The sequence below is a fragment of the Chrysochloris asiatica genome, unplaced genomic scaffold (genome assembly GCF_000296735.1).
Source record: "Chrysochloris asiatica unplaced genomic scaffold, ChrAsi1.0 scaffold00105, whole genome shotgun sequence".
Taxonomy (NCBI): Eukaryota; Metazoa; Chordata; class Mammalia; order Afrosoricida; family Chrysochloridae; genus Chrysochloris; species Chrysochloris asiatica.
This window is the reverse complement of record NW_006408623.1, coordinates 1885488-1907287: the sequence shown is the minus strand read 5'-3', so window position 1 is coordinate 1907287 and position 21800 is coordinate 1885488. Positions and strand designations below refer to the sequence as shown.

The 21800-nt window shown below is 50.5% G+C and overlaps 1 protein-coding gene across 1 annotated transcript in view; it reads right to left on the bottom strand.

Moving 5' to 3' along the window:
* LHPP (phospholysine phosphohistidine inorganic pyrophosphate phosphatase) overlaps window positions 1-21800 on the bottom strand; it is a 144870-nt gene that overhangs the window by 70019 nt on the left and 53051 nt on the right. The window contains exon 6 of the mRNA XM_006867467.1: window positions 14835-14926. Coding sequence (XP_006867529.1) covers window positions 14835-14926 — 92 coding nt within the window. The remainder of the gene's footprint in view (window positions 1-14834; window positions 14927-21800) is intronic.

The window sequence follows — 21800 nt, the reverse complement described above, 5'->3', positions numbered from 1 at the left end:
TGAGGGGGAGGTGGGGGGAGGCCCGGATGTGCAGGGAGGTGGGGGGGGGCAGATATGCAGGGAGGTGGCGGGGGAGGCCCAGATGTGCAGGGAGGTGTGTGTGGGGGGGGAGACCTGGACGTGCAGGGAAGCAGCGGCAGTTTTGCATGTACCAGCGGCCATCAACAGGTCACACTCCCACCTTGTCCTATTTCCTAAGCCCCTTCCAGGCAGGGCATGCCCGCCGCCCACTGTCTGTACCTAATTCATACCAGGCCCCCACTTCCAGCAACAACTCGGAGCACTCTCATGGACACTGTGCCCGCCATACTCCAGCAGCCCCATGGGTGAGCTGAACAGGGTCCCCAAGTCAGGATGGAATGGCCCTGCCGCTCTGAGTCCTTGCTGAAAACGGAGACAACAGGATACACTCAGGAGCGTGTGGATTCAGCCTTGAAGGAGCGAGTGTCCGGCACGCTGTGCATGCTGGAGAGTTGAGGTCCACTGGCCCAGAAGCAGTCTGCTCATGCTCTTGTTCCTGCAGGTTGGCTTCCAGCATGTCCCACCCTCACCCGGTCCATCCAGTGCTTGGTGCTGCAGGACAGTGCTTGTTTATGAAGTTTAGGTCCTCTTACATTTTCTGCCAGATGAAGTTTTTACTCCAATTTGGGCCTTGAAGAGGGCGCCCGGTCCCTTCCAAAGTGACATCTGACTTCCTCTCTGTTCCCTTCCCCCTCTAACCTCCACCTCCCTGCAGCCTCACCAGCCCTCTGGTCACATGGCAGGAACATGGGGAGCAGCTGCCTCCGGCTATCCATGGCCCACCCATACCCACCAGGCAGGCTCCTGAGGGAGGCAGAGCAACACAGCCTGTTCCAGTCGGGCCTAGCAAGATCTATGTGGTCATTGGATGGGCGGGACCTGCTTATTCCTGTGGAAACATTGAGGGTCCCTCCTTACGAGCAGGTTCCAAACTGCTTAACACCTTTTCCTTTTAGAGCAAACCAGGGACCCACTTCTACATGCTCCCCACCCTGCCAGCCCCCAAGCAGGCCAGGTCTGAGCCCACTGTACCCGAGGTGGGGCTGCCTGGGGTGGGTAGGAAAGGGCAGCCTGTCAAAGTCCTCCCATCTGTAAAGTGAAGGGCAAGGTCTGGATAGACGGCAAGAGACATTGAAACTTTTATGTTTCCAGAGCCATCATTCCTAGCCCTGCTCGGGGTGTGGGGGGCTTACAAGGAACCCCACACAAATAAAAGAGCTGATCTGGCCGAAGTAGGTGTTGTTGTTGTTAAGTGCCATCGAGTTGGTTCCAACCCATAACAACCCTCTGTAGGGTTTCTGAGGAGCGGCTGGTGAGCTTGAACCGCCAAACTTGAGGAGCAAACCAGAGCATTCGCCCACAGCGCCACACCAGGCCCTAATTCCCCTGAAGGATTAGAGCAGGTTGGACTTCTGGGACCCTTGGCTGAAGACCCCTCCAACTTTGTGCCTTTGTGAAGGTGAGCAGCTTGGGCTGGTACCAGGCTCCTGTCTCAGCAGCCTGCACCCTGAAGGCCAGCCCACGAGCCAGACTAAAAGTGTGTGGAGACAGATGGTGTGGTGGTCAAGCACACAGCCTCCCAAGGTGCAAACGCTGGCTGTGTGACCTTACTCAAGCTAGTGGACCTCTCTGAACTGCTAACTGCAAGGTCAGCAGTTCAAATCTACCAGCTGCTCCACAGGAGAAAGATGAGGCTTTCTGCTCCCATACGGCCTAGGAAACCCTACACAGTGTCGCTGTGGAACTGAGTTGAAAACACACAAGCCATCACCTGGAAACAATGACAAGATCGATTCATCAACTCGGGTGGTTTCTAGGGCTGAGTGAGTTAGTGAGTCCCTGACGATTATTTGGCTGTCTGCTGTCCGCTCCTATTTTCTCAGTAACCTTACGCAGGAGGCATCATTTGCAAGGAGGCTCAGAGTCACAGAGTCACACAGCTGGCTGAGCCAGGATCCTCATCCTGAGTGCTGATGCAGCTACACGAACTGAATAGGATACATCTTATACAGAGAATATTCCAGAGGGAGTTCAGGTCTCATGAGAAAGCACCAAGACTCAACAAAAGTCTCTATTTGGAACAATTAAATGGTCAGATTTGGCCAAGACAAAGCCACCTGAGCCGCCCTTCCCCAAGTCAGGTACCGGTGGGGGCAGGGCTGACACTCACCACAGGCTCAGCTCTAAGAGGGGCCTCACAGCTTCCTATACAGCATGGAGAGGTGAGAGGTTACATGTGGATTCAGCAGAGGGTCAGAGAGCCTATCCCTGCCTTGGGCCTGACATGTGGTCAGGCCATTAGGTTCTCCTCCTAGGAGACTGAGTTGTTGGTAGCTGCCATCAGAACAGCTCTATGTACAACAGAACAAAACACTGCCTGGTCCTATGGCATCTTCACAGCCCTTGTCGTTTGAGCCCACAGCGCAGATGTGTGTCAATCCATTGTGTCACCGTGGGGCTCCCCCTTTATCGCTGACCCTCTACCAAGCATGATGTCCTCCTCCTGGGACTGGTCCCCGTGATAATGAGTCCAAAGTATATGAGATGGAGCCTCACCATCCTGGCTTCTAAGTCCCATTCTGGCGATACTTCTTCTAAAACTGATCTGGTCATTCTTCTGGTAGTTCATGGTGCATTTGGTATTCCATAATTCTAACACCAGGACTCAAAGGCATCAATTCTTATTCAGTCTTCCTTATTCATTGTCCAGTTTTCGCAAACATATGAAGCAATTAAAAATGCCACGGTTTGGGTCAGGTGCACCTTAGGCCTCAAAGTGACATCTTTGCTATTTAACACTTTATGTAGACCGTTGTTGTTGTTGTTATGTGCCGATGAGTCAGTTCTGACTCATAGCGACCCTGCATATGGTTTCTGAGGAGTGGCTGGTGTTCCGCCAACCTTGCAGTTCAAACCGACAAAAGTCTTAAAAGAGACTTTTAAAACAAAACACCTCCCTGCAGTGTTGGGAAGACGAGTTTCTGGTCCTTAGGAAGCACACCTGATCATAATTCCTTTTGCAGGCTCTCTTCTGCCCACTTCTCAGGTATTCCGTGGTTTAGGAGGTCTTTCTGCCCCAGTAAAGGGCCTCATTTAGTGGATGTCCAATTCTGGTCCCCAGTCCCTACATCCTCAGCCCCAGTCCCTTAAACACCTCCATATTGGGTGGGTAATTGACCAGGGTGGCATGGTCCCTGCTGACAGGTGGCCCAGAAACCATGAGCCAACCCCACCCATATGCCCCTCTGCATCCTGTATGTCACTCTCTGCCCAGCATTGCTCTGGGGTATGCTGGGCCGGGGAGCTCCGGCTCAGCTCCCCAGCTCACCACATACTATGTTGTTAAGTGCCATTGAGTTGGTGCTGATTCACAGTGACCATGTATAGAGTTTTTGAGGCTGTGAAGAAGAGGGAGCCAGGGAAGGGAAGGGAAACAGCCCCTCTACATGCAGCAGGCCCTAATGTTCATGGCTGTACCCTTATGCCAGAAAAGTGTAACTTTTCCAATCGAGCACCCATGCTCCAAGGAGTGGCTGGCGCTGTTGCGTGCCCACTCAGCGCATACACTCGTGTGGTTCCACAAGGTCGTGAGCAGCCAAGGGAGCCTAAAATGTCGGTGCCCAGGCAGATGTGTCTCCTCTCCCACCCATATGGTTGAACTGTGTCCCCAAAAGGACATGTCAACACCCTAATCCCTGCCTGGAAAGACACTATCTGGTTAGCATGAGGTCATACTGGGGAAGGAACAGCCCGAGCCCTACGTGACTGGGCTGCTTGTACAAGGACAGAGGAGACAGAGAGACAGATGCTGCAGCTAAAAGCCAACATACGCCTGGCACCACTAAAAGCCAAGGGGGAGGCTTCAGGGGTCTCAGAAGGAATCAACACAGCTGATACCCTGATTTCACACTCCAGCCTCCAGAACTGTGAAATGAACCCAAGGTCAGGCCTGGCTGAATGGCCCAGGTAGCCCCGGATGTGTGGGGCTACTGGGCAGAGAGCTCTCCTCCCCAAACTGCACCAAGATTGTGTAGGCTCACGGGATGACCCAGGCAGCCTTGGATGTGTGGGGCTCACGGAATGGTCCTTTCCTGCAACTGCATAGTTCTCAAACTCTCTGAAGGTCCTGGGGTTATCAAAGAGAGTAAAATGCTCCATTTTACAGATGGGGAAATTTGAGGCACTCAGGTGTCTCCTCACTGGAAAGTCCCTGAGCCAGAACTTGAACCCGGGACTTGTCTCCCGGTCTGGAGACCATGCTGGTCCACAGCTGCCCTTGCTCACACTGATGCACATGGATACATGTTCATCAGGGGCCTCAGGACAACGAGGAGAGATGCTGGTAAGGGTCCTGGCCCACCCTGGCCAGCAGGGTAACCCTCTGTGTCCCGAGAACAGGGCATTTTCTCTGGCTCTGGCCTGGTCTGGGACATGGTCTGAGGTGCTAATGGTGTACACTTCACAAACACAGTGTCTGCTCTATGCAAGGTATTGAGGGGCTAACCACATAGGCTAAGTCTCTATCCCCTCACCGAAGGCAGGGGCAAAACTGGCCCTGGGCGGGGAGTGGAGAGAGGGCAGGGAAATAGACAAACTAGCAAAAGGTATGGGATTTCCCCTCCTCCCTTCCTGGTAGAGGGAAAGACAGGTTTGAGACTGGGCATTCGAGATGGACATCCTAGTGGGAAGGCAGAGTGGAGGGACCAGAGCTCCATGTAAGAGCTTTAGAGCTGGACAGACGAGATGGCAGTCCAGTGGGGGCCAGACACTCAGTGGTCTGGTAAGGTTATGAGACTGGCTATCGGCATGGAAGTTGTTCCTAAGTGCCACTGAGTTGGTTCCAACTCACTGCAACCCTGTGCAGGGTTTCCAAGGAGTGGCTGGTGGGTTTAAACCACCAACCTTGTGATGAACAGTTCAGTGCTTATCCTACAGCACCACCCCAGGACTCCAACATGGGAATTAAGTATCAGCTATTACCTGACAGCTCATGGAACCAGCCACTGATCATGGATTAGCCACTGATCATGGATTAGCCACTGATCATGGATTAGCCACTGATCATGGAATTAGCCACTGGTCACGGAATTAGCCACTGGTCATGTTATGAAAGCTAGCAATGGTAGCAGCAGGCTCCAAGCTGAGGCATACAACGCGCACTCTCGAGTCCACAGTCACGCAGACGAATAACCGGGGAGGAGGAAACACCCTTCTTTACAGGATAATGCCAACAACGACCCCACATGTATAATAACCCCAGTGCCCATCAACAGAGGAAGGGAGAAGCACAATGTGGTACAGTCACAATGGCAGGAATGAAGTTCTGGTCAATGCCCAACAGGGATGAGCCTGGGAAACACGACATGGAGTGAAAGGAAGAGTTACAACAGGACAAACACCGTGTGATCCCACCAAAGTATACACCGTATCTAGTGGAGGCAAAAGCAGACACCAGCGTGGTCACCAGGGATGGGTGGGCGGGGGCTGGGGAGACGCTGCTTAAGGGGTCTCTGCGTGAAGCGTGACGAAAACCTCTGAACCCATAATGGGGACAGTTACACAACACGACAAACGTTAACTAAAGTCACTAACTTGTTTGTGTGAAAATGGTGGAGGTGGCAAATGCTCTGTTGTATACAAAGGGGCTTCAGAAAGTTCCTGGAAAAATGGGATCAGAAGGTAATGGAATTTTTCCATGAACTCAAAACTATTTTTTGTTTTTGCTTTTGTATGGCGCTGTGGATTAATGTACCAGACTGCAAAGCCGTTTGAACTGCAAGGTCAGCAGTTCAAGCTCACCAGCTGCTCCTTGGAAACCCTATACAGGGCCGTTATGGATTGGAATCAACTCGACGGTACTTAACAACAACAACTTTTTTTGTAAAGAAAAAATGGTGGTATTATTTGGCAACCATCACAGAAAGAATTAACATACACAAGAAGCAGCGATGGATACCTAAACTAGTGGATGAAAATAGAGTGAATATCGGTCTCCACGATCCTGAGACCAGAACAACTATGCCCGGCTACCAAAACCAACTACTCAAAAGGGGAGAAAATGTGGAACAAAATTCAAAATTGTAAAAAAAAGACAGGCTTACTGCTCTGATAAAGACGTATGGAACCTCCTTCCCTACCCTTCAGGTCTGGAACTAAACTCTTTCCCATGGTTTAGTTTCCAGCCGAACAACAGACAGGTCTATAAGGGGAACCAAGTCCTGGTGTGGCTGGCGATGCAGGGGAATGCACTGGATTGCAGTCCTGATGGATTTCACAGCACTTCACAACAACACAAGGGGAAGGAACAGTAAGGCTAGGGAGGTAGTCACTCCTTAAACAATCATCTATTCAAGATCAAATGGCAGCATTTGCCCAAGGGCAATGTTCAAATGGGTTAGGGACCCAGAATCACAGGGAGGAAGTGGGCTATCTGATGTTAGTTGTGGGGACTGCAATGAAGGATATGAAACAAAATGTGTATGCCTGGAATGGAAAACAGATCTGTTCTGTAAACCTTCGCCAAGTTCACAAGAAAACAAGGAAAGAAAATAGGGTGAGGAAGGTGGTTTCATGTGATCTCAAAGTGTCTTTTACAAATACACAAAGAGGAAAAAAGCATCACTTTATATTATATCACCAATCTTGGGGAGACTGGACATGGCGTGCCTTCTGACAGAGAACACAACACACACATGAAGAATGTAACGCCCCTTTGTGATGTTCTGACTCAAAATGCACACACGCCCTGGTGGTATTCTAAGAAAACCTGGAGAAACCCAAACTGAAGGACACTCTATAAAATGGCCTGTGACCTTCCAAGCTGTCAAGGTCGTGAGAGTCAGGCTGGGAAGGGCTCCAGCAGAGGGAATCTACCTCCCTCTAGTGGACGTGAGCGGGGCCTCTCGGGACTGGGGATGTGGAATTTCTTTGTGTTGCTTTGAAACCTTTCAGAACGCTTTGAAATGCGAAGGGTGGAAACTCAAGGGAGGGCCCCAATAATTCTCCTGGAGGTGAGGAATGTTTTGGGTACAAGAGAAATGGCTCCATTCTGCTATGGGATGACGGCAGGGGCTCAGGACTCCCCATATGGAGCCAGCGACCCCTGAAAGCCCATCCATTTAGGAAGACTCTGGGAATTCCATCACCAAGACAGGCCTGGAAGAGCCAGCCGGCAGGAGCCAGACAGGCTGAGGGAGGGGGTGGCCAAGGGGCAGTGAACAAGGCTGGGAGGCATGGAAGCGGGCCCCGGGGTGGGAGGCTACTCCTACTCCGGTGACCCTGGGCCTCCCCTGCAATCTCAGGAATGTGGGAGGCCATGGTACCCACCCCCCTACACACACACCCAGAGCCTCTCAACTTCTTCCCTGAGAAGGTGCCAGCAGGCAAGGAAAAGGCCATTCCACCTGCTTCACGTCCTGGGGTCCCCAGGCTGCGGGGGACCCAGTGTCTTCTATGTCTGAGGACTGTGTCCACAGAAGGGGCAGGAGGGGGGCAGAGCCCAGGGGTTGGCAGGCTATGGGGGCCTGGGCAGCACTCCTGGGGTTTGACTCTCTGGCAGCCCGTCTTGGTGGCTGACACACAGCAGCCCAAGAGAGGACGAGAGGGCCAGAGAGTGGAGTCTGTGTGTGAGTCTGTGTGTGTGTGGTCCAAGTGTGGGGCCTGGAGGTGAGTGTGTACGTGGGGAGGGCTTAGGTGTATGTGTGTGTGTACATGTGGGACCAGGTGTTGAGTGTGTGTATGTGTGTACCTGTGAGGGGAATCTGGGTGTAAGCGTGTGTGTGAGTGTGCATGAGGAGTCAGGTGTGAGTGTTTGACTATAAGGAGACCCAGATGTGAGTGTGTGTGTGCGCGCACGAGTGTGTGCGTGCCTCTGCCACATACCAGACAGCACGGTGCCCCCTAGCGGCCCCAGCAGAAACCGCAGGTAAGGCAGGTGTCCGTTCCTAGAGTTGCTACAACAGAATATCACAAATGGGTGACTCTGATAAACAGAAATGTATGTTCTGGAAGTTTAGAAGACTAGGAGTCTGAAGTCAGGGCACTGGCTCTTGGAGAAGGCTCTGCTGGCTGCTTCGGGGCGAGCTTCACGTGGCCCAGCACCTGGCTTCCTCTCTGTTTCTCTTACTTTGTTTATTCTCTTTCATATCTCAAAAGAAATGGACTCAAGATGTACCCTCCACTAATCCTGCTTCACTCCCATAACAAAGACACCCTGTTCCCAAACGGGACTTTGGAGCCCGTATTTCGCGGGGCGGGGGATCACAATTCAATCCAGAGCAAAGAGGAACTGAAAGTAGCTCTGAAAGAGTCTGAAAAGAGGCAACCTAGCCCAGGGCTGAGCCCGCAGGAGGGGAGAACTACTGCGGGGGAGGACCTGCAGGAGAAAACAAGGCCAGATGTGTGGGCTCCTGGGAGCCAGCTGTGATGCCAGCAGCTGTGACCTGGACAAGAAGGTCAGGGAAGTGGGGAGAGCCAGGAGGCTTAATGATGTGAAACCATGCCCCTGCCCTCTGGGCCTCAGTTTCCACATCTTCCAGACTTATCTCTCAACTGTGGAGGGGAGACAAGACCAGGCTCTGGGGTTGTCATGGTAACCAGGGCCAGTCAACACGCTGGGGGGGTAAGTGCAGCCTAGAGACAGGAACTCACCCCACAGGAAGCCCATGCTACTTCGGGCAACTCTGTCATAGTTCCAAGGTCAAACCAAGTCCTTTCTAGCACGTTCCAGAGCACAGAGAAATGAGTGGTGTGAACCAGGGGCTACTGTGGAGGTTTCTATCTGCTGCTGGGACTGCAGACACATGGCTTTACCTCACCTGTGGGTATGTGTCAGACAGAAGACAGATCTGAACGCAGACTGAGTCAACCCGAGGGACCTGCAGTGCTCCGGGGCTACACGGCAAGCAACAGAGCTCACCATTGACTCACTTCCATTAGAGTCGGCTGGCTTCAGGATGAGCTGGATCCAGGTGCTTGAATGATGGAACTGGGGTCTGCCTCTTTCTCCCCTCCATGCTGTTTGCCCTTGGCCTGCTTGCTTCTGCTTGCCCACGCTGGGGTTAGAGAACATTCCAGACAGATGGCCAGTCCAGGGCAGGGTGGCCGGGCCCAGTCTCTGCTGACAGAGGTGGCCATTGTAGTTCCAGCTTACATTTCACTGACCACCTTTCCAGGAGTTCCAGCAAATTCTGGGACCAACTCACCGGCGGCCAAACACAATCACACACTTCCATCTCTGTGGCAGACTTCTCGTATGCTGAGTCCCAGGCCTGAGCCTGCAGCTCGACCCCAAAAGAACGCAGGGACCATAGCTGAAGGACAGGACTCAGAAGCCAAACAAAAAAGGTTCCTCATGTCACAGCCAAGGACGCGGAATCTTCTGGTCACACCCAGTCTCAGGCCTCTCCCTTGCTGCTCAGGGCCCAATTCCCACTTCAGAATTAACCAGGATGCCCCTTCCCAGGCCCTCCTCAATGTCTGCCCCCCGCAGCTCCCCTCCCCAGCAAGGTGAGTCCATGGCGCTTCCTCCCACCTATCCACCTGGCCACACAGGCCATAGGCCAAAGTCAGCGTTTCTCAGACAGTCTGTCCTAACCCGGTCCCTCCTGTGGAATTGTAACCCTCTTCTGCAGGGCCACACACACTGTCAAAATTCAGGTTTTTTGCCCACGAGGAACTGTGTTCCTCTTAGGGGCTATGTGAGGAGCTGGACTGGGAGGCCTCCCGGAGACCCTGAGGGCACACAGTAAGGACCACACAGACATATGTCTGTGGGGATTAGGGAAAGTCCTTCCCCCCTTCTTCATTTTTCTGGAGGAAGATGCAGAATCCAGATTTCTTCAGTGGATAAGGATAAAAAATGCGGCTTTCCTGGTCTCAGACGGAGCAGCAACAGTAACTGCCTTCAGGAATGCCCCTCAGGGGTTGGGGCTGACTTGCCTGGGCCACCCCTCTGTAGAAAGGGCAGTAAGAGAGGACAAGTGAGACCCCAGATGAAGACCTCCCTGATAGCATTTGGGAGCAGCGGCCGAATCCAAGGTCCATGCCGGGGTCAGAGAACATTCTGGGCACATGGCTACTCCAGGGCAGGGTGGCCGGGCCCAGTTCCTGCTGCCATTTCATCGTGGTGTCCCATTACAGAGTGGCATGCTGGTTACGTAGCTGGTTAGTGCTGCCCAGACTTGCCTGGCCCCCATCCCTGCCCAGTCCCCACAACACAGGCAGTGGGTGGGGAGGGAAGGGCGGGGGGCCTGGGAAGGCACACAGAGGCACCCGCAGCGCCCTGGGGTGTGCTGAGGGTGATGAGACACCCTACTTCTGAGCTGGCTGAGAAACCCCTGAAGCCAGTCCTTGCTCAAGTCATAGATGGCCCTGTTGGCCACTCCCACCAGGTGAAGAGAGAGGGAGGGTTTCTTCCTGGAGTCCCTTCCCCAGCAGCTGGGCTGCAGCCTCAAGTCCAGTGTCCAGTCCCAGTCCCCCTCCTCCCCCCCACCAGCCCACCAGCCAGACTGCAGTCAGCTGGGGGCTGTACCCTCTGCGTCTGGCCCATCCTTCCTGCAGGTTGAGGGGTGTTTACATCTCAGGCCACATGCTGATGCTCGGAGACTCAGAGACCAAAGTCTCCTGCCATCCACCACCCTGATCTCCTCTATGGCTTGCTGTGACCGTGTGACCAGTGTGACCACAGCAGTCCACTCCTGTCCCTCCAAGGGCACCTGACATTACAGTAACTAGCTTCTTCCTAGGGCCCATTCTGAGGGCAGTGGCTGCAAAGTCACAGAGACTTTGGGGTTCAGACCCAGCCTCTGCCTGAGCCAACCTCCCCTCATCCCCCATCTCTGAGCCTGAGGTTAGGTCCTCCATTCATGGCCCCCAGCCATGCCCAGGCCCTAGCTGACCCTGGCTGAGAAGGAGTCCGGGCAGGACATCGGGGATCCTGGCCTCAGGAGTCCTAAAGGGTGAGCTTCCATCAGGCCCCGCACCCGGCAGGCTCCTCCTGGTACACTTCCAGCCCTGTGTCAGCATGAATGGAGAAGCCGCGGTCCCACTCTGAGAACCGGTTTATTGACGCAGCAACCTCAGGACAAGACAGGCCTTCCCGGCAGTGACATCCAAGGGGGAGCCAGTGCCTCCCGGGCCCCCAGGGCCTGAAACTTGTAGATGGAGGATGTCCCCTCAGCCAGGCCTGGATGACTGGAGTGCCCCAGGTCAGGTGGACGCTTGCTTAGGGAGGCTGGGGCAGGGTCTGCCAGCAGGTTCCCTGTGCCACACTCTCAGAATGGGAAGGCTTTGTTCTGGGCCCTGCCAGCTCTCCCAGGGAGGTAACTGCAAATGCAGTAGGCAGAGCTCCGGGGCTTCCTTCCCAGAGACTCTGTGTCCTGCTGGGACAGTCCAGGAAACCTGTCTACCTCACACCCTATCCGGGCAGAGCCTTCTGTTCTGGGCACTTTGGATCACAGCAGGAAGAAGCAGGGAGACAGATCACAGAGCCGAGGACAGTGTCCAGGCCCCATGCTCCCTGGCCCGGCCTGGGCTGCTCAGGGGACTGACAGGGCAGAAGAAACACCAAGGGGGCAGCCTGAAGGGGAGGGGGTCCTAAAGACAATGACCATTGGCCTGATGGGACCCTGCAGCAGGTGACCCTGTCTGGTGTCTTGGCCTCCCCACCTGAAACTCAACACCACACAGCTCTGCCACTTCTGCTGACACAAGGGCATGCACTGATTCAGCCAAAGAAATCAAGGTCACAGACGGGGACCAGCCCAGGAGGCCCCTCTGCACACAGCTGGCCCATCCTGGGGCCCTGCATGGAGGTGAAATGAGCCTCGCTGGCAGACAAGACCCTGCCCTCAAGCCAAGGGCTCATGGCACCACAGACACGGCCATGCTGAGCTTCAAACCTATGCTGCCCACTTGCTTAGAGAGGCAGCCAGAGGGTGGGAGCAGCATTGGGAAGAAGAGCCAACGCTGTTGATATGGGCACTGACTCAGTAGACAGGGTGCCCAGCTGATGTCAGAGGCCGTCCCTGGTGGGCTGGTCACTCCACTTTTGGGAGTACCAGTCTTGATGTCTCAACACAGTGAGACCCCAGCCAGTCATGGCCAAGTCCATGACCAGGAGCAGGTGGAGAGTGCCATCTGCAGGCGGATCAGGGAAGTGCAGGTGAGGGCCAGCCCTAGAAAGCAGGACAGGTGCAAGTACAGGTGCGATTTAAAACTGTACAGGAGCCTCGTTAATGGAATCCAACATACACAGGTGACATTAATATCACTAATGCATTTATACAACACGAGAAACCCAAACATCAGCACTCCACATGCAATCTGAGATCTTTTCTAGCACCATCGGGACCCCGACCTGCTGCTGAGCGCTGTGCAGAGCGACTCACCAAGTGTCCAAAGTATGACGAAGCCCGCCCTCCAGGTGTGCTCATGGGAATGTGCCACAAAACACCAGTCAGCAGGAAAATCAAGTTACTTTATCTTACAATTCCATTTTTGTCAAATCAAAACAAACCATTACTTTGATGTTTCTCAACAGAGAGAAACAGCCTGGAAGATCAAGCAAACTGTCACCTGGCTCCATCTACCATCTCTCTAGGAGACAGGGTCATGGTGACTGTTTACTGTCTTGAAATGACACACAGGTCAGGGGGCTGTGAAAAATGTCACATCTGGCAGAACGGGGTGGCTCACAGTCTCCTCAACATGCACCTGCCCACGGTGGGCTTCCCGGCTAGCTACAGACTGGACCTTCTTCAGAGCAAGGCCGGAGCATTCTTAGCCCTGGGAAGAGCCCAGAGGAGGCCACACTTGATCAGGACAAGACACTGGGAGAAGCCCACTGCAAAGGGCCACCTGGCTACAAGCCTCACCTGCTGCTAAATGTCACCCTTGGTTTTTCCAAGCAGACACCAGTCACGTCTGCAGGCTGGGCTGGGCAGCACCAGGCAGGAATACCAAAGGGCACCAAGTCCAACTGCTGCACGTGGAGCCTGTGGCCCAGAAGTCTGGCAGGGTCAGGTGCTACAACTTGGGGGTAGGAGAGGCAGGATTAGGGACTTTAGGGCCCCAGGCTGGCCTATGGAGGAGCACGTTTTTAAGGCCTGAGAATGAGATTTTCCTTGGGTCAGGCGTGACAGGAAGCCCATCTGTTGGTCCTGGGAAGGAGGAGAGTGAAGGCACTGGGCTTGCAGACCCTTACTCTCCTGTGTCCCCCTCCTGCCCCAGCTCCACAGGTTCCCTGGCTCCTTCAGCAGGAGAGGGGTCTTGAATGGGAGTCAGGGCCTTCATCTGTCTTACCTGCTCTCCCAGGTCAGATGCCACAAACTCCCTCAAACACAAGTTCACTGGGCGTCCATGGTGAATCAGTCCCTCCACATCTACAATGTTATCTATACCCTGAATGCCACACTGAGACCCCTGAGAATGAAGCGGGGTACGCTCCCAACAGCCAAGTGAGGTACAGCTGGTCACCAGCAGCAGCTGCACCCGTCCCAGGGGTGGCCAACATCCCCAGGTGGCCATCAGTGATCTGTTCGAGACCACACCGACCAAGGACAGCACAGCAGTCTGGACTGGAGAAGGCTGGGCGGGGGGTGGGGGTGGTCCGCAGAGCAGTCGAGTTGGACCCTGTGCTGAGCAGAGCAGCCACTACCATGGAGCCCCCACTGACTCGTGACACCCCCCATGTGGTCAGAGCAGAACTGTGCACCAGAGGGTTCACATAGCTGTGATCTTTGGGGGAAAGAACACCAGGTCTTTCTTCTGAGGTACCTCTGACCTCAGGATTAGAAGCCAAGCGTGTTAACTGTTTTCACCACCTAGGCACTCCCTCTGTAATGTACACATAGTCCCAGAGTCCAGTGTCACTTTTTAGACTGATTCTGTGGCCAAATTAGATCAACAATCTAAATGCAGTGAAAACCAGAATTCAATGGAATTGCTTTACTTTTCCAGGTTTTTTGAAAGTTTCCCACTTTTTTGACACTTTACTACCTCTCTCTGTGAGTGGAAAGGATTTGAGCTTTCCTTCTCTGATAGATTTCTTTCTCTGACAAGTTTTACTTTCGCAGGTTTTATCGTCAAAGAGCAAAAACGAGAAAACTCTTAGGAGAAACCATTGGGTTAAATCCCTGTGGTCTTGGATTTGACAATGTTTTCTTAGATATGAATTCTACAGCGCTGCGCTGAGGGAAAAAACACAACAACTGGACTGCATATTAGAACTTTACCAAGAAAGCAAAAAGACAACCAGAGAATGGCAGAAAACACGTGAAAATCATACACCTCCTGTTGTTGTTAAGTGCCGCTGAGTCAGTTCCGACCCATAGCGACCTTGTATAGATAGGGTTTCCAAGGAGCAGCTGGTGAGCTTGAACCACTGATCTTATGGTTCAAATGACTTTGCAATCCAGCACATTAGCCCACAGCACCACACCAGGGCTCTGTATACCTCCCAAGGGCCTATATAAAATTCTCTTACGACGACAGAAGACCAACAACACAATGAAAACACAGGCTGATGACTTGAACAGACATTTCTCCAAAAAAAGATATATGAATAGGCAAATGCGCATGAGAAGATGCTAAAGAAAGAAAAAAAAATTTTTTTTAATTGCCTTTCCTTTCCCTTTCTGGTACAAATGGTCACCCAGACTTTTCCTCAGAAAACAGTTATATAAAAGTCAACGAGTGCTCACGTATGGTGCTGATATTTGGAGAAAATAACCACATTTGTTTTGGAAAATGAAACAACAGCCAGGCTGGGGATCTGAGGGGAAGGCAGGCAAACCAGCATTCTTGGCACTGACCTGAACTTCCCGGTCCGCACCTGCAGTGCCCGCATCCCGCACCGCTGGGCCCCTCCAATGTCGCCTTCGATGTCATCTCCAATCATGATGGCCTGTCAGGGCAGTGGAATACACTCACTCAGAGGGGTCCGGAGAATTTTATTCCTGCGCCCCTTCATCTTTTTGACATCATAAACTGCTCAAGTGGATATTGAAAACTACCATCATACAAATTAAACCAGATACTATTGTCATCGTATTGATGAAAAGTCAGCCCACCTTGAATAGGTATCCCAAGCCACATAGGGCCACAGCTCGGAATGGTATATATTTGTGCAATTTGAAATAACCAGCAGACATCAAAGTATCTTGGCACCACAAAGACGTGGGAGGCAGGGGTTGGGGGAGATGCTGAGGCTGGCTACCTCTGTGTCTACACATCACACAGCTGATTCCCTTCTACCTGCTGCTAAAAACTCGTTGTTGTTGTTGTTAAGTGCTGTCGAGTCAGTTCTGACTCACAGAGATCCTATGTAGGGTTTCCTAGGAGCAGCTGGTGAAGTTGAACCACCAACCTTGTGTTTCAAACCGACCTTGCAGTCCAGCCCATTAACGTACAACGCCACCTCAGGACTCCCCTAAATCGGCTATAATCAAGTTCTTTTCCTAATGCTTGCTTCCTCGAATCTTGTGTTTCCCAAACAGTGTTCCCCATATTACTGATACACTATCCGATTTTTGGTAGAAAAAGGACATCTTTTTCATTGTTTTTGTTGCTGAAAATATTGGATATAATAGAAAAGACCACATTATAAACAAATCCACTAACCCATTAGATTAAAACAGAATGATAGCACAATCACATATAAAAGTGAAAGACAAAACACTGGTGCCAAACAACACTTTAAAGAGGTCTGAGCCGGTCTCAGAAAGATCATTCTAGAAGTAGAGCAAACAACTTCAAGTGGGCACAAAACCCGGGAGCATCCACCCCACAAATCTTAGGAGAGTGGAAGGAAGGCAGACAGTCCTCCTTCAGCCTGTATTCAAAAGATGAGTCCAAGCGGAGAAAAAGACCCTATTTCCTGACGTTCTGAGAATGTCAGACCATGCCACCTGTCCCCTTAACTGACACCAATGCAGAAATGAGGAGTCTGTTGTCTGAGAACTTCCCATCCTTTTACTGAGTGTAGAGGAGCCACAGTGAGACCTTTAGCAAAAAACACACGGCTCTGGTGGGAAGAGGGTTTCCACCTTCCTCCTCCTGGTGCAGCTGGGCCACGAAGGAAAGGAATATGACGGGACATGTGTTTTTTAATGTTAATATTTTTGTGTTTATTTTTAGAGTCATCTATTTATGTGGTAAGCGTAGGATTCTGGCATGTAATCATGATCAAAAACACCTTTTGAAATCCATTCACTAAACTTATTTTTTTAAATGAGTCAATTTAAAGAAACGTTCCGTAAATAATAGTGCTAAATGTAAAAACGAATTTATTTTTCCAGAATGATTGATTTCGGGGAAACTGCCAAAACCCAAATGAATTTCATTGTTTATGTCTGTCCCACTGGTGGAGTCCTGGTGTGGCGCTGTGGATCACTGTGCTGGATTGCAAAGTCGGTTTGAACCTCAAGGTCGGCGGTTCAAGCTCACCAGTTACTTCTCAGAAACTCTACACAGGACTGCTATGGATTGGAACTGACTTGATGGCACCAACTGGTGGTGGTGGTGAAGTATCATCAGGTCGGTTCCAACTCACAGCAGTCCTGTATAGGGTTTCTGAGGTGGTAACTCTTTATGGGAGCACAGAGCCTCACCTTTCTCCAGAGGAGCGACTGGTGGATTCAAACTCTTGACCTTGCAGTTAGCAGCCCAATGCATAACCCACTGTACTACCAGTCTATCAAATTGTTGTTGTTAAAGTGCCATCGAGTTGGTTCCGACTCATAATGACCCTGTATAGAGGTCCCAAGGAGCAATTAGTGGGTTTCAAGTGCTAGCTTTCTGGTTAGCCGTCCAGTGCATACCTTACAGTGCCACACTGGGACTATCAAACTAAAAAAATCATCCAATTGACAATAAACAGCCCGTGGCAGTGTGTTTCCTAGAATGCCAACAGAGCCTGAGTCGGCAGCACATAGAGGTTCGTGTAAGGACCAGGAGCAGCGGGCTGGGCCTCAGGCAGCTGTGTCCTCTTAGGTTCTTCCCAAGGGCTTGGCCTGACACCTCTGGGTGTCTTGGAACAGTTCCAGTGTTTCCTGCTTAGGACCCAAAGGTTTACGCTTTACTGTTCTTTCAACGGTTGGTGTTTTGAACACATCCAGCGGCAACACAAAAGACAAGCCTAGCAATCTGTTTCCCTAAAGATGGCAGCCAGGAAACTCCATGGAGCAGTTCTGCTTTATAATACATGAGGTCGCTAAGAGCAGGAAGTGACTTGATGGTCGCTGGCTTGGTTGTGGTTTCCATTGCTGCCAGAGACTTCAGGGGCAATTGTGCTAGAAGATTCCTTATAAATACAATGGGTCTTTCAACTATTATTAGGAGTCCTGGTTATGGTACTGAATTGCTAACCCTAAGGTCAGCAATTTCAAACCCACCGGTCACTCTGAGGGAGAAAGAGCTGGTGATCTGCTCCTGTAAACTTTTCTGTTGTTAAGTGTCATCAAGTCATTCCAACTAATGGAGTTTCCGAGGAGCTGCTGGTGAATTTCAACCTCAAACCTTGCAGCTCAAACGGACCTTGTGATCGAGTGCTTATCCTACAGCTCCACACCAGGGTTCCCCTGTAAACGTTACAGTCCAGGAAACCCTATGGGCCAGTTCTATTCTGTCCTACTGGGTCGCTGTGAGTCAGAACTGACTGCATGGCACAAAACAATGATGACAACAACAACCAGTTAGTTCATGTCAAACTTGGTACTGCCCATGTTTCTAGAAAGAACACGCACACCCATGTGTCCAGCAGCAGAAATCCCCTCCCAGGACATCTTGGACTAGGCTGTTTGTTGATGTGACCCATGGCCATGCAGCCAGAGGATATGGTGCCTTAGAGAAAATACATGATTCTACACGATAAACCAGTGTCCCAATCCAGGGCGAGCCACAGGAGAGGGGGAAGCAGGGTGACGAGGAGTGGGTGGGGGGACTGAAACGGGGACAACAGAGGCGTGCAGCTGCCGGGGGCAGTGATGCCTGTCTGGGCCAGCTTGTGGGCTCCGCATACCAAACTGCACGCAGGGCCCTGGGGACTTCACAGATTTACTGTCGGTGAAGGGTAATAATCACACCAGGAGGAGCAATTATTGCCAAATCATTTAGGATTTAAAAAATCATTGGCAAGAAGATAGAGGTCAAGAGGTGCGCTGTCAGGGGAAATAAAAAAAACTCTACCTGTCAGTCCTGGGATTCGCTTCCTTTCTGACTGCAGTGTAGGAAAGGGGGCGGACTCGGATGGCAAAGCCCGGCCCCATGGAATCCGAGGATGGCAAGGAGGCACCACAGTGGCCAAGGCAGGTTTTCTGGTATGGATTCAAAATGCTCATCCTTCTTAAATACGTGTTTGCCTGCTAGGGTCTCCTCCTTTACCTCCGGGGAAAGAACCCTTGAGGTGAGGTTTCAGTGTGCAAACCACAGCCCACGTTTTCACCCACTGTTTTCATTACTCTAGGACTCTTGGGAGCAGCCCTTTCCCCATCATAAGGCAGGGGTGCGGGGAGCTCAGCCTCAGCCACTAACCCAGGGGAGCATACGCCCTTCACTGAGGCAGGGGAGGCACCTAACCCAAGAGTGGGCCAGACCCCTAGCCTCCAGACTCCAAAGAAATCCAAGCTTCATGAGAAACCCAGAGTTGTCTCACAGCTGAATAACTTCTTCCAGGGTCTGACAATTCAGGGAGAGCTATACCAACATGTCCAGGCTTGAAGACCAGTCATTTTGTTGGTAAGAATGCGGAGAAATTAGCATTCCTAAAGTCTCTGGATGATACAGTTCACTTTCGACTACTACCCTAAAAGGAGCTCTGGTAGGGTAGTGGTTACGAATCGCAAGGTCAGCAGTTCAAAACTACCAGCTGTTCTTCAGGATAAAGATGAGGCTTTCTGCTCCCGTAAAGATTTATAGCCTTGGAAACCCTATACAGGCTCACTATGAGTCAGAACTGACTGCACGGCACTGTACAACAACAACAACAACTACCCTAAAAGTTGCATTTAGGTTCAAACCCACCCACCCAGTGTTGCCAAAAATGACTTGACAATCTGCTTTCTGTATATTGTTGTTGTTGTCGTATGATATAAATCTTTGCAGGAGCAGAAAGCCTCATCTTTCTCCCACAGAACAGCTGGTAGTTTCAAACTGCTGACCTTGAGGTTAGCAGCTTGATTTGTAAAATGTACATATTTGTTGTTGTTAAGTACCGTGGATTTGGTTCCGACTCATAGTGACCCTGTACAGGGTTTCTGAGGCTATAAATCTTTACGGGAGCAGAACGCCTCATCTCTCTCCCGCGGAACCGCTGGTAGTTTCGAACTGCTGACCTTGCGGTTGGCAGCCCGACTCGTAACCAGAGCTCTTCTGTACATATAGGCACAGAAAAAAATGTACATGTAGGCACAGAAAAAACATTGGAGAGGTCAAGGGTGAGATGGTGTTATTCCAGGCTGCAATGATGGTAGTTCTCATTTTCTTCTTACATTTTCCTGAATTTCTCCTTTCCATCTTAAAGAACATAAAGATCTTCATTGTTTGTTGTAAGTGTTATCAACTTGACTCTAACTCATAGCAGCCCTGGAGAGGGTTTCAGATAAAAATACACTTCCTTCATACTTTGAGGAGGAGGAAATAAAAATGAGTACAGAAGGCTAAATTTAAGGGGAGAAAAGGTCTCAGGAAAATGTCATTTAAAGGCACCAAAGACAATTCTAGAACTAGAATTCCTGAGAACGCCATCAGTCTCAGACAGGCAGCTTAGCAGCTCTGAGTCTTGAGCCAAATCCGCAACAAGGTGAAAGGAGGAGATATGGTCTCTTATCCACACACTCCTTGGTGCCCAGCAACCCACCCAGTTCCTGTTAGGAAGAGAGCCAACTGTCACTGATGATACCCAAAGGCATGCACATGGATGGGGGCAGGGCCTGGACGGTGAGAGGTGGGTCCTATCTTGAGTGAGGCCTGGGGGTGTGGAGCCTGGCTTGGAAGAGAGGCTCGGAGAGGTGGGATGGGCTGGCTGCAATAGCAGCCTAGAGGTGGGAGGAGACCATGAGGAAATGAGGGGTTCGAAATGAGAGACATTTTGTCCCTACCCATAGGCCTCTACCAGATGGTGCAGACATAGTCCATAGCTAGGACTAATGCCCTGAAAGTCTAGTGGTGAAAGAATGAGATATGATGCTGTTGACTGCTGTTGGTTGTACTGTTGGGTTGGTTCCACTCATAGTGACCTTATGCACAACAAAACCAACACTGCCCAGTCCTATGACATCCTTACAGTCATTGCTACATTTAAGGCTCTAACAGCGGCCATTGTGTCTGTCCATCTTGTTGAGGGTCTTCCTTGTTTTCACTGACCCTGTACTTTAACAAGCATGATGTCCTTCTTCAGGGATTGGTCCCTCCTGATAACATGTCCAAAGTTAAGTGAGACTACTTTTTTTTTTTTTTTTTAAGTTTTTATTGTGAATTGAGTGAAAGTTTACAGGGTAGAGCATCAGTTTTACAACCAACAAATCATATACTTTGTTTCATTACAATGATATAATCCCCCACATGTACCATCAGTTAATGGTATTTCACTCTATTCATTTTAGCTCTTTTTTTTTTTAAGCACTCAGGCATATATATATACTAATTTACACCACCGAAGGGCACATTCTGCAAGTCTGCCTCCTGGCTGCCAGCTCTCAGTCCCTCTCTTCCCATGAATCTAGAGTCCTCAGCTGCTCCCTCTGTGAGACAACATTTTGCCATTCGCTTCTAAGAAGCATTCTGGCTATACTTCTTCAAGACAGATTTGCTCACTCTTCTGGCAGCTCATGGCATATTCAGTATTCTTCTTCACCAATGTTGTAAGTCAAAGGAACCAATTCCTCTTTGGTCTTGCTTATTCACATTCATGAAAATGCCATAGCTTGGGTCAGGTGCACCTTTGTCCTCAAAGCAACATCTTTGCCTTTTAACATTTTAAAGAGACTTGCTTAACACAATACATCCCTTGATTTCTTAACTCTTGCTTCCATGGGTGTTGATGGTGAATCTAAGTAAAATGAAATCCTTGACAAGTGCAACATTTTCTGCATTAATCAAGATGTTGCTTACTGGTCTAGTTGTGACGATTTTGTTTTCCTTATGTTGAGGTGTGATTCATATTAAAAGCTCTAGTCTTTGATCTTCATGCGCAAATGCTTCAAGTCTTCTTCACATTCAGCAAGCAAGGCTGTGTTATCTGCATAGCACAGATTGTTCATGAGTCTTCCTCCAATTCTGATGCCATGTTTTTCATATACACTGACTGGTTCCTTGGATTATTTGTTCTGCCTATAAACTAAGTAAGTATGCTGAAATGATACAATGCTGAAACACACCTTTCATGATTTTAAACCATTCAGTAACCCCTTGTTCTGTTTGAACCACTACCTTTTGATCTATGTGCAGGTTTCTCATGAGCACAATTAATTGTTCTGAAATTTCCATTCTTCTCAATGTTACTCATAATTTGTTAAGACTCACACAATTTAATGCCTTTGCAGTCAATAAAACACAGGTAAACATCTTGGTATTCTCTGCTTTCAGCCTAGAGCTATCCGACATCTGTAATGATATTCGTCATTCCAAGTCCTCTTCTGAATCTGGCTTGAATTTCTGGCAGTTTCTTGTCGATGTACTGCTGCTGCAACTGTCTTTGAATTATCTTTAGAAAAATTTTATGTAGATGTGATATTAATGCTTTTGTGTGATAATTTCCACATTCTGTTGGATATCTTATCTTC